The following is a 16,935-nucleotide window of genomic DNA, read 5'->3' as shown; positions in this document are numbered from 1 at the left end:
AAAATCGCATCTGAAATCTAAAAACTGCTTCATAATTCTTGATTAATTTAGATTATTTTGGCAGACCATCTCATTGACAGATACTTTCCTTTATAAATGCATTTGGGCGCATCAGAGTCAGTTCAGAACAGCTCTTGTATCGGCCACATGATTTTCTTGAAGCAGTACATGCCCCAACCATTACACCGAGCACTATAAAGTGGTAAGGCTCTTTTAGATGCGTGTCCGAACGTCTAGTGGAGGAAAAAGTGGTGGACTCAAAATTTCCCAAAATACGTAGTAAAAGTAGTTATCATCCATGCCATAAAAATTCCAAAAAATATCCACTGGACTTGGTTCCCAAGATTTGAAGACGTTTCGCCACCTCTCCAGAATGAATAAGTTTAGAATTGGATTCACTATGGGCAAGTCAAATTTAGCTTCTTCCTATATAAATCATGCCATCAGGGGGAGTGATGCCCTGGGACTCCTAACAACCAACCATTTTGGTTGGTTTTCACCATCAGAGCTCAGCCTCACTCTGTCTGTTGGTGTGTCTGCAGTATTTCAACCTGGAGAGACTCACACAGGCAAAAAAAAGTGTGATTATAAAAGTTTATTGGTGTGACTCTACTGCTAATGTCTGGTCCAGCTTGAGAATAATGTCTGTAAACCTCCTAAAGGTTGAAGCTAAAACCTGTAAAGGAGTTAAAACCTGTAAAGTACACAAAGGCTGTCTGTGAGAAGACAGCTAGCACGTCTACGTATTCTATTTGCCTGGCCAGGTGGATCTCACAGGGTTACCATATGAGGTGTTACCCAATAGGTTCGGAGATCCAACAACCCAGGTTGGGTAGCTGTGCCATAGCTCCATAGGAATGAGAGGAGGGACGAGCTGGGCATAGATGTGGCAACAGTTGAGGCAGTGGGTGAAGTTTGGCTGGTGAGCTGGGGAGAATCTTGATGGAAACTTAATGAAGGACGTCTTGGAAGATGATTGGCTTCATGAAGAGGAGCTCTCCTTCGATGACAGGCTGGAGCTTCAGTAGGTGATGCAGGAGAGGATAATCAGATTATTCCAGATTGAATTTTTGCTTAAGCTTCATTTAACAGATTGTTTGACTCATGGTGGTTTAAAAAAGGAACTAAAGAAATTTTGGAAACAGTTTTCTAAAAATGCCCCTCATTCTGCTAAGTGACCTTATCCTGCAGTTGTCCTTTAATTTAATTCAATTCAAGTTTATTTCTATGGAACCAATTCACAACACATGCCATTTCAAGGCACTTTACAGTTCAACCAGATCATCCAGTCAGATTAATTCCGTTTTCTATCTAAGGAAAACCAGCTGATTGCCTTCGAGTCAATGACTCGAAGGCAATCCCTCACACTAAGCGTTTGTTGTAAGTGGACCAGTTCTGGTTTATATTTGGGTAATTGAGTCATTTAAGTCTTAGAATCACTCAGTCATCATAAAAATACAAAAATAAGTAATTTAAGGTATTTTTGTTTAATTTTGCACTGTTTCCTTTCATTGGATGTAGATACTTTTGTCAAGATGCATCTGTAAAAAGTGTTTAAATGAAATGATTTTAATAAAAATTTACATGTGTTTATTGTCCACTGTAAACTATTTTATAAAAAAGTAATATTGCTAATGCTCACCCTGACATCAAGCTTCCTGTGACTGGGTGAACATGCCTCATATTAGTGATATGTACATCATTTAGACTAATTATAGACAACTTTAAAGATAATACTACTACATTTTTTATGTATATGCTCTACTTAAGAGGAGTGTATTGATTTGTTTTTGTGGTGTAAGTATCTGAAAGGCAAGGATGTCAGATAGTATATTCAATTGCATTTTTCAAGGGCTGAGTCAAAGTACCTGGATAAAGAGAGAGGAGTATGGGAAGAAGAAGGTGCTCAGTGAGGGAGGGGAGTTTATGGCCAGAAATATGGTCAGTAATTTGCTGCTTCATTTGTACTGTCTTATTTAGAGAATTCCTACAGGTCCTTGAAATCCAGGAAAGTTTTTTTAATTGAAGAAAAAGAGTTCAAGGTGTAGAAAGTTTGTGAAAGCTTACATAAAAAGACATCCAACCTTGAAGTCTTGATTGAAGTTTTAAATTTCCCACATTTGCTCTCCGCTGACAGTGTCCCTGTTCTTTCTCTGTGAGGTCCTAGATTCTTCGTTTCCTGTTCGTAACCAACATGTGCGTAAGAGAACATGCATCTTCTCGCCGGTGAATTAGTGAACAAAGTGGTGTAAAATGCCTGGAAAATGCAGGTTTCAGGATGCATGTGTGGGGGTCAAGACCTGAGGGAGCCACCCTCCCTTTAAATCCAACAGAAATGGTGTCAAACCTTTGATGCTACATGTCCCACTTTTATGTAGCACAAATAAAATAATAATAATAATAATAATAATAATAATAATAATAATAATAATAATAATAATAATAATAATAATAATAATAACAGAAATAATTCAAATTACCTTCAAATCTTTTGTTTTCATTATGAAGATTTTTCAAAGTTTCATTTCTGGATTCATTTTTGTTTGTTGGTTGTTATTTTTTCCAAATATCAATTTGAAACAAAAGTTTTTTGGGTTTTTTTGCTGCTACAATACTGGAGCAAAACTCACTCCGTACTTTGCCTGTGGTTCTTAATCACAGAGAGCGTTATTACATCTCTTCAGGGCAGAGTAACCTGTGTGTTTATAGATGCAGTTTGTCAGCCTGCCTTTACTTCCTGGAGGGGAGAAAAAAAAAGTCCTTCCCAGGTAATTGTAGCTGAACTGGGCGTTACCTGAAGAATGTTATATAAAGAGAGTTAGCTGCTGGTAATGGGTGGGGGGTTGGCATAGAGGACTGCTCTGCCTGCCCTCCTTTCCCACGGCAAACATAAACAGCCGGCTGGAGTGGAAACAGCTGCCCTTAGCCTAGGTGTCTGATGGCCGTTAGTGGAAGGGTAAGTCTCAGCTTTACTTTGACCTTGATGTGGAGATTTACATCTGAAATGTATTATTTATTGAAGTTTTTGGCGTAAAGGATCTACAGTATGCTGGTTGTAGAAACCTGTTTCTGGAGTGCAGATGGGGAGGGGGGGGAGTAACTTTTGTTAGAGAAGTTTGTTCTGATACTATCTTTAAAAAGCTTTTCATTTGAAATGAATAAGATCCTGTTTATATGAGACAAACAGGATCTAAGTATTTGAGATCAGAGCTGAAATCACACCTGACAGGAGGCCCTCTCATGTTGCAACGCTGTCCTAAAAGTGTCCCTGTAGCACAACACCTGCATGATACGGTTGAATTATTGCTCCCTGATTGGCCTCATTTATAGCGGGTGGGGTTCCAACAGGAAATGATGTCTGATCAGTAAGACAAGCTGCATTTATTGCAGACCTATTAATACCATGAAGCTTAACTGAATGAAGCTTCACTATGTTGCACCAGCTGAATAACCTATAACTATGTATGGAGCACTGTATGTGTTACATATGTTGCATTAATGACTTATTAAAGCTTTATTTTTATCCCCTTTAGGTTGAGTTGTCCCTGTTAGAAATCAGTCTGAGTGATGTCCCACTCCCCGACTGTGTGTTTAGCTTTGTTTGCCTGCTCAAAAGGCAAATCAATAATATGGGTTGCCTGGCTGCGGTCTCTCTTAACCTGGCAGTCGTTTCACCTATTATTGGGTTTTATTCCTGTTCTCATCTTGATGAATCCTTATATGCTGGTGTATGGTGCGAAAGTAGAGCCATCTAAAAAAAAAACAACAGAAAAATAAATATAAAAACTATATAAAAATAAAAATTGAAAAAGAAGAAACCAAAACATTATTTGGAAACTAAAAAAAAAAGAAACTAAAAGACATTTTTAAACCAAAATTAAAATGATTTGAAACTGAAAATGAAAGATTAAAACACCTCAGATTGAAAAGAAACAGTTTAACTGATAAAATCTAGTCACATACATATAGTTAATAAATTATTCTTTAAAGACTTTTCTATTTCCTATGTTTACTTAATGCCACACCTGGGAATATTATGCCAAGGCTCCTAAACGGACAGTCATCCATCCATGCCTCATGTCATCTAAGCCCCACCCCTCGCTAATAGGACAGCAGTTTAAAAAAATTTACCTGAAAAGCTGTTTGAAATCTTTTTTGTCTGTTTTCTTTTTGTTTCAAAAATATTTCTGATTTAATTATTTTCTTCTCACTGTCTTAAGAATTTTTTTGTTTCAGTTTTCTTTTTTTCCAAATTCAAAATATATGTTTCAGTTCCAAAACAATGTTCGTTTTGTTTTTTAATGAAATGTTTTTGAACTTTCCTTTTATCTTTTGATACCTCTAAATAAAAATACAGTCCAATCAGTTGCTTTCGAACTTCACTATTAATCACAAAGGCTCTAACATTGCTAGCAGATTAAAGATTAAGGTAATCTAAACATGTTTATCACATTTTTCTTAGACTAGAATTAGTCATAAGAGTGCGGACTTGAATCTGAAACAGAATTTGCAGAAGAAGTTAAAGATTTGTTCCTGGACAGGAATCATTAACATTAAAACTAAATGATCAAAAAATAAACCCCTATAGAAAAAGCTGCTAAGACACTATATAGTAGGTTTGATTTGTGCAATGTTAGATTTTGCTGTTGAATATTAGGAAAAGTCAATATTTTCAACATAAATCGTAAAAAGAATATGAGTAAAAAAGAATTAATTTACTTCTGAGTATAATTTACTTCCTCCATTTTTTTGTTTTCTCTTTCTTTCAGACAAAACTTTTTTGCCTAAATGAGTTTATTTTTATTTCTAAATCAAAAAGAATTAAAATAATAATTAGATGTTGAGGTGAGACTAAGTCAACTCTGGAAAAACGATCTAGAAATAGGTAAAAGAAAATTCTTAAATCAAGTTTATTTACCCTTAAATTGATCAGGTAAATAAGATTATGCAAATGGAATGAGTATTTTTGCTCTCAAAATAAAATATTTAGGTAAAATGCACTTTAAATAAGAGAATACAATTGTATTTTCTTATTTTAAATGTAAATTGTCTTGTTCCATTGGCAAAATGTGTATTTTACCTCCTCAATCCAAGAACAAATGCACTTATTTGAAGAAAAAATGACTTATCTAGATTTAGATTTCTTCCAGTCAATGTTTTCGGGGTCTCAAATTTGACTTTAGTGTTTAAACTGAAGTCCCGTCTCAAGACACTTTGAATTTGGGGTCTTTTTTTAACGAGCACATAAATACACACTCACCGGCCACTTTATTAGGTACACCTGTCCAACTGCTCGTTAACACTTAATTTCTAAGCAGCCAATCACATGGCGGCAACTCAGTGCATTTAGGCATGTAGACATGGTCAAGACAATCTCCTGCAGTTCAAACCGAGCATCAGTATGGGGAAGAAAGGTGATTTGAGTGACTTTGAACGTGGCATGATTGTTGGTGCCAGAAGGGCTGGTCTGAGTATTTCAGAAACTGCTGATCTACTGGGATTTGCACGCACAACCATCTCTAGGGTTTACAGAGAATGGTCCGAAAAAGAAAAAACATCCAGTGAGCGGCAGTTCTGTGGGCGGAAATGCCTTGTTGATGCCAGAGGTCAGAGGAGAATGGCCAGACTGGTTCGAGCTGATAGAAGGGCAACAGTGACTCAAATAACCACCCGTTACAACCAAGGTGGGCAGAAGAGCATCTCTGAACGCACAGTACGTCGAACTTTGAGGCAGATGGGCTACAGCAGCAGAAGACCACACCGGGTGCCACTCCTTTCAGCTAAGAACAGGAAACTGAGGCTACAATTTGCACAAGCTCATCGAAATTGGACAATAGAAGATTGGAAAAACGTTGCCTGGTCTGATGAGTCTCGATTTCTGCTGCGACATTCGGATGGTAGGGTTAGAAGTTGGCGTCTACAACATGAAAGCATGGATCCATCCTGCCTTGTATCAACGGTTCAGGCTGGTGGTGGTGGTGTCATGGTGTGGGGAATATTTTCTTGGCACTCTTTGGGCCCCTTGGTACCAATTGAGCATCGTTGCAACGCCACAGCCTACCTGAGTATTGTTGCTGACCATGTCCATCCCTTTTATGACCACAATGTACCCAACTTCTGATGGCTACTTTCAGCAGGATAATGCGCCATGTCATAAAGCTGGAATCATCTCAGACTGGTTTCTTGAACATGACAATGAGTTCACTGTACTCAAATGGCCTCCACAGTCACCAGATCTCAATCCAATAGAGCATCTTTGGGATGTGGTGGAACGGGAGATTCGCATCATGGATGTGCAGCCGACAAATCTGCGGCAACTGTGTGATGCCATCATGTCAATATGGACCAAACTCCCTGAGGAATGCTTCCAGCACCTTGTTGAATCTATGCCACCAAGAATTGAGGCAGTTCTGAAGGCAAAAGGGGGTCCAACCCGTTACTAGCATGGGGTACCTAATAAAGTGGCCGGTGAGTGTAAATGAAAGTCTTATATAAAGGTAGATCAATACAAATATATTTCAATACCTCAAATCAAGCATTTTATTTAAATAGATATTTAAAATATTGATATTTAATGACTAAATTTATTTATATATATTATAAGAATGTAATTGTTATAAAATGTAATAAAATGTTAATACATATTTATATATTTCGATACATATTTCGTTATATACCGGTACTATATATAAATATATATTTAAATAACTACATTTAAAAACTAGCCATATTTAAAATCTAAATTTTATATTTAAAATATGTTTTTAGATACAGCTCATTCAGAAATTTCTATTTTAAATACAATCTTTTCTCTGTAAATTTCTGAAACATGAAAATAAATCAAAATGAGGCTTCAGTCAACCAGGATCATTTTTATTCTCTAGTTTAAAGGAGAGTCAGTTGGTGAGATCAGCAGAACTAGTCTGCAGTATTTAATCATGTTCAGTCATTTGTTTGTCTAACCTTTTCCACAACCACAGTAATGGGGATCAAAGTGCTCAAGAAGATCAGTGCATAACAAGAAAAAACAAAAACATAAAAACAGGTTAAATACAGGTTAGATAAAACAAGGTATCAAGATAGCACCATCCTATTTTTATTTATTAATAGCCTGCCTTAATGGAACAGTATGGAGCTTTGATTATAAAAGGAGTCCAGAGTCCAGGTTGGGCACAGAAGAACCGCGGTCACCCAAAACTAGAGTACTTTGTTGGCCCGATGGAGAGATTAAACATTGACCATCTGACTCCAAGGGCCTGGCGCAAATAACAATATCTGACAAATAAAAGGGGGCAAAAAGGATTGTAAAACGGCTACACTAGCGGATGTAGTGAAAAGAAAATGTGTGATATTGGTTTCCATTTGGGAGTGTGAGGTCACGGCGAGCTGCTGGTCCCTGAGCGAGTCTGAGGAGACAAAGAGATGACTGGGAGAGATGGATTAAACAGTGCTGCAATAATCCATTCTGGACCTGACATTTATTGATCACTTTAATGATCCTATATCTGCTTTATTAGGCCGTCTAAAGTCTACTATCAGCAAATATGTAAAGATGGATTATTTATTGGTGTTATCTTCCAACATGGAAGACAAACAGCTCCCTTTATTGTGACCCCTCCTGTATCCACGTAAGCGAGAGATATCAGGATTAGGCTCTTCTTTAGGAATGCTGAACTGTCCAGACGTACCCCTTACAAAATAATCCCATGAACTTCACATGGTCTCATGGTTGTAATTTTTGTTCATGATGGTTTGCCAAAGTTTAATTGGCTTCTCTAAAGTCCCCTTAGGTGTGACTGTGTGTGTGAATGGTTGTTTGTCCTGTTCGTCTCTGTGTTGCCCTGCGATGGACTGGAGACCTGTCCAGGGTGGACCCCGCCTCTCGCCTATTCCGTGACGAAAAATGGATGGATGGATGGATGGATGGATGGATGGATGGATGGATGGATGGATGGATGGATGGATGGATGGATGGATGGATGGATGGATGGATGGATGGATGGATGGATGGATGGATGGATGGATGGATGGATGGATGGTTTGCCATACTATGTATTTTTTTGTTTTGTTTTTTTTGCCGTTTAGGGGTTTACCATATTAACTGAATGAATGAACAAATGAATGAAGGGTCTTTATTTCAGATGCATATGGAAAAACATCTCTGAAAAACAGACTTTCATTTTAGACAAAGAATTTTACAGTCACTATCTAAAAAAAGAAAAGCTAAAACACACAGATTGTTAATGTCCACCCCATTGAAATAGGAATAACTGAGATTATATTACTGGACAATAACAGTTCTTACAGGTAATCAAAAAATGTTTAACCATTATTTACACACTGTCTATGAAGAATCTAACAGCTATATAGCATTAATCAGCATTTTTTTTATTAATATTTACAATTTTTTGAAGCTGTTTCAATCTGAAAAACTCACACAGAGAGAAAATACAATTAGGAGAAATGTATTGACACAATTACTTTGTCTTTGGCGCTCAGACCTTGGCAGGAAACATAGCGCTGCATTTTGATAGATATGCATGAACAGGTGTAAAGAATAGGGCTGTTTCCCCCCCATGCCTGAAACTGGTGGTGGAGTGGAGATAGATGAAGTTGGTCAGTCTGTAGACTGCTGGTTAGTGAGACGGTATGCTGAGCTTTATGGGGAGATCCAGTGGACTGCATGAGCTGATACTAGAGCTTCACTCAGGGACCTGGAAGATGGAAGTCCAGTTAGATAACACAGGTTTAGAGAACTTGTCCATGATGAGCAAGCATGAAGAAACAGTGGAGAGGAAAAACTCGCCGATGGGAAGGAAACCTCTGGCAGAACCAGGTTCAACATGGTGGTCTTTTGCCGGACCGGTTGAAATGCAGTAAGAGTTCGGGAAGAATGAAACTCTGATAAAGTTTTAGCTACAACTAGGGATGGGAATCGAAAACCGGTTCCTGTTAAGAACCGGTTCCGTATTTTCCGATTCCATGGCATCGTTTGGCAGCTCGCTGAATGATTCTTTTTTCGATTCCCGCAGCACCAGAGCCTAGAGCGCCGGCTCTGGGGAGCACGACTTACGTCACGTTTTTTACGTAAGTTACGCAACTTACGCAAGTTACGCAAGTTGGAAGAACTATTCGAGGAGGAAGACAACTAGCTGCGGTCACTTTGTGAATCAAAGCTCCGTCTTTCCTTAGCCCAGAGGGTAGATCAGGAAATCCAGCTCTATAAAAGCTTGCCCTCCATCCCCTGCAGGGATAGCGCCACACTGTGGTGGTGGAACAAGCAAGATACGCTGCCCTTGCTATCTGGACTGGCTGAAAACTACCTCTGTGTGCAGGCTTCCTCCACCCCATCTGAGAGGGTGTTCTCCATGGCTGGAGACACCATAAGCCCTGAAAGATCCCGTATCCTTCCAGAAAAAGCAGATATGCTCATCTTTCTGCAAAAGAACTGTTAATTTTCCCTACTACTGTTTTATAATTAGTATTTTTTGTTATTTAAAATAGGTTTTTATCCCATCATTTGTTATTAGACATTGTTGGTTATTAAGTTTGTTCTTGTATTCATTTTTCATTTAAACACAGATGTTACTCCAGTTTCACATTTCCTGTGGACATCTTGATCTTGTTGAGTTTGTAAGATTGTGCAATAGTTAAGTAAACAAAGTTGATTCTGATAATCAAACTGTTTGTTCTCCTTTTTCCCCCAAATTGGAATCGAAAAAAGAATCGATAAAGAATCGAATCGTTTCATAGAATCGAAAAGGGAATCGGAATCGTGAAAATCTTTTCAATTCCCAACCCTAGCTACAACGGTGGAGGAGGGGCTGGAAGTGGGTTGAAACGGGGTAATCTGAATGAAGTCACAGCACATGCACCACCTGCGCACAGGACCAGACAAGTGCAGATCAGAGGCCTTTTAAGATAAACCTTGGATGCTGGTTGGCTTTCAAGGAGGTGTGGTTTGAGGCTTACTGGTTGTGTCGTAGGCGGATGAACTTCTGTCTAGGCTACAGGTCAACTGGTTTCATTGAGGTTCAGGTAGGGGTAGAGGTAGTTCATGTAGCAGAGTATAAAATGTTTCATTAAAGCATAATAATTAAGGGAAACCAAATGATCAGATCATCAAAGCCAGCATTGTTGACTTTTTTGTATCTTACTGCTGTGAAGTTCAATTCAGAAGATGCTATTAAATGCCCGCTATGCCAGTTTGGTTCAGTTTAATTAATATTATTGAGCTGAATTAACAAAATAGTATTTTATCAATAGAATTTAATAAAGTAATGTTGCAATTAAGCACGTTAAGTGGAACTAGTTGATTTAACTAGGTAAAGTAGTTGTCATGATTACATTTTTGTGTGTTTCTTTATATTAATTAAACAAATATAGAAACAAATTCAAGCAAACTTAACAACAAAGTTCAATTAAAGAACAACACAGAACCCAGGATCTATAATGACTAAAGCTAATTTCAGCAGCAGTGGAAGAAGAATCTGGATATAAGAGACTTCCATCTTAATGACATGCCGCTAAGCCTAAAAAAAAAGTAATTCAGTCCTATTAACATCTAATAACAATATTTAATTTGGATAAATACCTTTATGTTGAAAGTGTCAGGATTACATTAAACTAGTTTGGTTATCTTTGGCTGAACCAAAGTTGCAGAGCATCCTTCAGCTTTGTTTTTGGATTTTTTTTTTACAGTATGTCCCGAGACTGGGTGTTCACAAGATAGCCACCAAATAGGGGGTCATGAAATGGTTTACACAATCATTGTGATGTGATCCCTGAGGTATATGTAGGACCAATGAAATAAAAAAAGGACCATAAAATCAGCAGATGTAACAGTTAATTATTTAGTCATTTTTCTACTCTAATTCACATTGTAATTAATTTAAGTAATGATATGTCCCCGCCCTGCGATGGACTGGTGACCTGTCTAGGGTGTAGACAGCTGGAGATGGGCACCAGCAATCCTCCGACCCCGCTTGGCCTGACAGAAGATGGATGGATGGATGGATGGATGGATGGATGGATGGATGGATGGATGGATGGATGGATGGATGGATGGATGGATGGTTAATGGATGGATGGATGGATGGATGGATGGATGGTTAATGGATGGATGGATGGATGGATGGATGGATGGATGGATGGATGGATGGATGGATGGATGGATGGATGGATGGATGGATGGAATCAAATCGCCCTTTAGATAAATTTAAATACTTTTCAAATATAATAAAATATCAAAAAGTCATTCAAAAATAAACTTTATTTTAAGTTCAATATAATTGTTTTAATTGGTATATATTTTTAGGGGATTCTGAGTCTAAAATAATATTTTTAAGGCTTTTAAACTAAATAGTTGAAAAAGCTAATCATCTGAAAAATAATGCGTGATGTAAAAATTAGATTTATTCATTCCTTATTTGGTTTGTCAACTATCCCCATATATGAGAACAGTTGCAAAACATTACAAACCCTGTTCAACTCTCATTTGCTTTAGGTGAAGCCATTAAATATTGCAATTTTATGGGTGTGTAGAGGACAGATGTGATTTTAAAATGTTGAAATCTTGTCATTCTTGTAAAATTAGCTTGTGCAACCCTTAATATGAAAACCACATGGTACACATGGGATTCAAAACACACATATACGTGTGGATCTGGAACTGATTTCAAAAGCACATTTGATTCTCATGTTTTTATTTTAATTCACATTGCTTTTAACATGAAACGTTCTTAATCCACATGTAGACATGTATACATTTAGCATGTGAATCATATATTTACCACATGTTTATTTATAATTTGACTTAGACAACTTTCATTGTCATTTTGTACGTGGATCATGCGTTTCACATGTGATTTTTACATGTGAAATTCCTGGGATTTTTCTCTAAATGCTTGACATTTTTATGTTTAATTTCTAAACTCTTATACAATTTTTGAAATATTTTTTTAATGTATATTCAAAGTGCATCATAGGATGTTTACATAAAAACATAGAAATAAATAAAAATATACAGTAACACATACACAGAAATAATTTGACTACCGGTAGCAAGATGCTAAGCATTAGCTATGATTAGCTAACTTTTCTGATGTCATAAAACATATGTTATGGGGCAATTTCCTCATGATGATAATGATTTCTCTTCCTGAAATCCTTTGAAATTACTTCTTACAGATTAGATGGCCAGTATTTTATTTGTAAAGTTGGAATAACAACAAACTGATAGTTGCCAAAAATTAGGGGAGACAGTGGGCTCTAACATGGCTTCAACAAAAAATGGTTTATTTTTCATGTACCCTCCCTGTTTCAACCAGAAAAACATCAAAATTCTGAAGAAGAAAAAAAGGCTTCTTTATTTGCAGTAGATAGAGTCTAAAAATAGGTTAAATATGGGGATGTTAACATGGCACTGTTTGCCCAACAATGAGCTTTATAGATTTATTTCCACCTGCTAATCCTCCTCTTTACTGTGAGCTGCATAAAAATGAGCATCTGTCCCTTTCTGACAAATTCATTTACATTTATTTGAAAATACGGTAATTTGGCAAATGCAACACAGAGCAAAATCTAATCATATTCCCATTAAGAAAACATATTTGTGCTGCACATGTGAGAAATGTCTCATCCCTTTTTGCCACCTTAATTTCAAGTCAAAAATGCTTTATTAATCCCAAAGGTAAATAAGACGCTCAGGTAACTCAGAGGTTATTTTTTATCCAGGTGTTGTAGGTGTTCATGCTGTCTGTAGGAAAGGATGTTCTGTAGCGGTCTGTCTGCACTGATTCTGAAGAGGCCTCTGACTGAAGACACTGTTTTTGTCTGAAGTCTGATGATGGGGAAGATGCTCACTGTTGTCCATAATTTTCTTCACTTCATGAAGAATTTTTCTTTGTGAAATCCTTTCCAGAGGTTCTACAGGAGCTCCTAGAACTCCTTATCTCCTATCAGCATTAGTTCTGATGCTGTTACCTCAGCAGATGATGGAGGAATAGATCATACTCTCTACTACAGACTGATAGAAGATATGTAGCATCTTGCTGCAGACACTGGAGGCTTCCTTAGGAAGTACAATCTATCCCTTGTGATCAAAAGTTGAATGGAACATGGAATACATGAACAACATGCTTGATCATAGGTGTAAAATTTTACATGTGGGAGATGGAATCACATGTGAAACTCAGTATTTTTTGTAAAGGACCTTTTCCCACTGTCCCCATATTTATGAATCTACAATGTCATAAAACTAAAAAGTAAAGAATTTTACAAATAATTCTTATAGTTCTTTTTTTAAGCTTGACTATTGGATCAATATTGGTTTTATAAGAATTTCCCTATATTCCAACACAATATGACTAATACGATCATACAAATGCACTGCTTAGTAAATGCAAATATTTCCTATTTAACTAACCTTTCAGGAATTGATTTAGATACTTAGGTATTTAGGTATCTAGCTGTTTTCTAGTCAATTTTTCTTACTTATTTCTTAGCGTTTTTAGTTGGTTTTGTCTTTATTTACTCTGGTCATTACTTCTGTATTATGAGATTTGTTCTGTTAATTTATTTCTTGCAGATTTTATCTCGTTCTCGGTTTCTCTTTAGGTTTCCCATCAGTTTTCCTGTTAATCTACCTTCATATGCCCATTATATGTTCAAACTCACCTTATCTGTCTTCACCTTGGTTTCAGAAACACCAGAATAGTGACATTAGCTTTATTTTGACCTCAACTAGCAGGAAAAAAACAGAAACGATCGTTTGGTTGGTTCATTCTTTGTGATTTTATAATATTGTTAGAAGGCTTCTTTATATTCCTCTAAAATGAGCCACAGTGGTGCAGATAAAAACATCTGTGAGTCGAACAGCGAAGGTGAATTGGTGGGTTTTGTATTTGTGTAGAGGAATGAGAGCCGCAGCAGATACTTGGAATCCATTACTAGATAGCAAACAGGCCTTTACTTTGAAGAAGTTTAATTATTATCCATGGAGCAGGAAAGGAATACTGGCATTCCTGTTCCCCAGCTTTAGCTGCCATCCCAGGAATGAGTGGGAGAACACTTGGTGTTCAGACGGCGTGGGCTCGCCCTTATCATCTGACTGCACCTGTTTCATGTTACTTTCAAGCCAGGCTCTCATTGTCAGCATTTGCAGTGTTTGTTTTTCTCCTCTCCCCCCCGGCTCGCTCCCTCTGCCTGCGGTGGGATGAGTCTCTGAGAGGAAGGGAGGGACGACTGTTTAGGAAGGCGTGGATTTGGAGCAAAGGGAGGGGTTAATAGGTCAATATTTGTTTAGGAAATATGGCTGTATGTACAGGGCAACTGTCACATCTGTAAGCACAGTCTGCTTGCTGGTGGTTCTCCTTTGACTCTTATCAACGCCTTTGTGGATCTGTCAGGACTGAACTTTGATGTATGGAGGAACAAATGTACCAATATTATAAATTACAGGCTCATGTAGGTAAATTCCTTCCATTGTATAATAAAGTCATATTAGGTTTGGAGCAAGTGAGCGTCACTGAATAACGATAGCATCCTCCTTTTTTTGTTGTCTGTTCTTTTAACCAATTATCTTTTCATTCCTCTTCAGCCTGGTTTTGGAGCCGAGATGTTGGACACTCTGTACGAGTGGTTCTGGTGGGACAAACTCTGGCTGCCTGCCGAGCTGTCGTGGGCTGACCTGGAGGACAAGGAGGGTCGGGTCTACGCCAAAGCGTCACATCTTTACGTCACAGTCCCTTACGCCTTCGGCTTTTTACTCGTCAGATATCTGTTTGAAAGGTAAGAACCGTCAGAGAGCTGACACGCCAGCCTGAGTGCCACGTGTTGCACACAGCTAAAGAAAAAAAAAGTTTGCTTCAGAAAGACTGACAGAAATCCTCTTTACAAAAACACTGTATAAGTCACAAGCCACATTTGAGCTATATTTCATATATATTATCTTTAAGAGTTAAAATTTATCATTTTGTGTGTATTGATGGTCTTTGAAGGTTTGGAGGGAATTTTCTTCCATCATACTAAAAAAAAAAAAAAAAGTTTTAGCAAATTTCAGTTTTTCAGACTGAGTTTTATACATTTTCTTTTCAAACAGCATTTTCCAGGTGATTTTATTCACCACTGGGGGCTTTCCTCTGCAGTGAGGAGTGAAGATGCATTTCTACTGGTCTATTGGATGTTCACGGTTAGGAGCAAGAGTTTATATTGGCCTTAAAGTAAACAGAATGTGATCTGGACAACATAATTTCCAGAAAATGCATTTCATAAAACTCAGTCTGAAAAAGGAAAATTAGCAAAAATACAATTTGAAAATATATAGAAAATGGGAAAAAAAAAGCTTGAAAAAATGAAATTGGAAGTAATATAAAAATGCTACTTTGAAAATCTTTACCGTATTTTCACGACTATAAGGCGCACATAAACGTCTTTTTTTCCCCTCAAAATGTGCGGTGCGCCCTTTGGTGCGGTGCGCCCTATGGTGCGGTGCGCCCTTTGGTGCGGTGCGCCCTATGTGTGTTGCAACTGCGACTTTTGAGACCACCTCATTGAGGAGATGATGAAAGAGTGGCTGAATGTAAGGAGACCAGGTGGTTTTTTTTTCCACTCATCACCATCGCTGTTAATCTGACTCCATGCGTGCCCATCTCACAGCTGATGTGAAAAACATGGTGAAACAAATTAATGCTGTGCTCGCTGTGAACCGGACGCAGCAGGTGCAGCAGAAGCAGCGAGTTTACATGCAAAGTCAACGGTTGACGAGCGTATAGACGCAGCAAAAGGTCCCGCAGCGCAGCAGGTGCAGCAGGCGCAGCGAGTCGGGAGCGTACCGCCAACGCGCTGCTGCTGCTCGAGATGGAAAAAATTGAAGTTTTGCTGCTGGAAGCGCCGCATCAACGAATCAGAGAAGCTGATCTGGGAGCTGACAGCGAGACAGACACAGCGCTCTGATGACATATGATTTTAAAGCAAATGAAAGGGCTGGATGGATGAGGAGATGATGAAAGCGTGGCTGAGGGAGGTGTAGGCTATGTGAGGAGACCAGGTGGTTTTTTTCCACGCATCACCATCGCTTTTAATATGTGACTCAATGCTTGCCCATCTCACAGCTGATGTGAAAAACATGGTGACAAAAAATAAACGCTGTGCTCGCCGTTATCTCGGGGGTCTGACAAAGGAACTTCAACCGCTCGACATCGGTGTGAAGCGGCCGTTCAAAGTAAGGCTGCGAGCGGCGTGGGAGCGATGGATGACAGACGGAGACCACAGTTTCAGGATAAGTGGAAGGCAGCGCCGGGCAAGTTACGCCACAGTTTGCGGAAGGATTGTAGATGCTTGGACTAACGTGTCTGCTGGCTCTGTTGTTCAAGCTTTCGCAAAAGCAGGCATTATATTTCTGAGGAGCCGCGCTGCACGGAAAGTGACTCTGACAGCGAAGAAGGGGAAACTGTAGGGTGGCCAGATGTCCGGCTTTAGGGCGGACAGTCCGGATTTTCATTGCACTGTCCGGCGTCCGGCGCTGCACCCAGCCGGACGTGTATTTGTCCTCCTTTACCCCCAGATTCCACATACTCCGTCAGCGCTCCGCCCCGCTCACGTACGTCATGCAGAGTACTTGTCTGTCATGTAAATCAATGAGAGCTGTTCCACATCCTCCGCTCGTCACCGCCCACGTACGTCTTCTCCGTCCTTCACCGTCAAAATACGGAGCTGAGCTATTTTTTGCTCCCCTCCGGTCCGTCCAGATCAAGACCCGCTATTGCAATCGCACCAAACAGAAAAAAGAATGTAGAGAAGACCCGGTTTGTCAAATTAAATTATAGTAAAAACAGATCGGTATCTAGAAATTAGAGCATAGTTTGTATATATTCCCAAAAACTAAGAGCAATTAATTAAATAATTGGATGCAGACTATTGGTGCTTCAACAGACC

General features: G+C 38.6%; 1 protein-coding gene across 2 annotated transcripts in view; it reads left to right on the top strand.

The window, feature by feature from the left end:
• Positions 1–2,809: 2,809 nt before the first annotated feature.
• cers3a (ceramide synthase 3a) overlaps positions 2,810–16,935 on the top strand; it is a 36,420-nt gene continuing 22,294 nt past the window's right edge. Inside the window, exons 1-2 of one of the 2 annotated variants that reach the window (XM_038270827.1) lie at positions 2,810–2,956; positions 14,600–14,790. In XM_038270827.1, the coding sequence (XP_038126755.1) occupies positions 2,939–2,956; positions 14,600–14,790 (209 nt within the window). In that variant the 5' untranslated portion in view covers positions 2,810–2,938. Of the gene's footprint in view, positions 2,957–14,313; positions 14,467–14,599; positions 14,791–16,935 lie in introns of those variants that run through there. The other variant, XM_038270825.1, reaches the window with a different exon arrangement.

Source organism: Cyprinodon tularosa, unplaced genomic scaffold, assembly GCF_016077235.1.
Source record: "Cyprinodon tularosa strain WSP-4 unplaced genomic scaffold, ASM1607723v1 ctg78, whole genome shotgun sequence".
Classification (NCBI taxonomy): Eukaryota; Metazoa; Chordata; class Actinopteri; order Cyprinodontiformes; family Cyprinodontidae; genus Cyprinodon; species Cyprinodon tularosa.
This window is presented reverse-complemented; position numbering and strand designations above follow the sequence as displayed.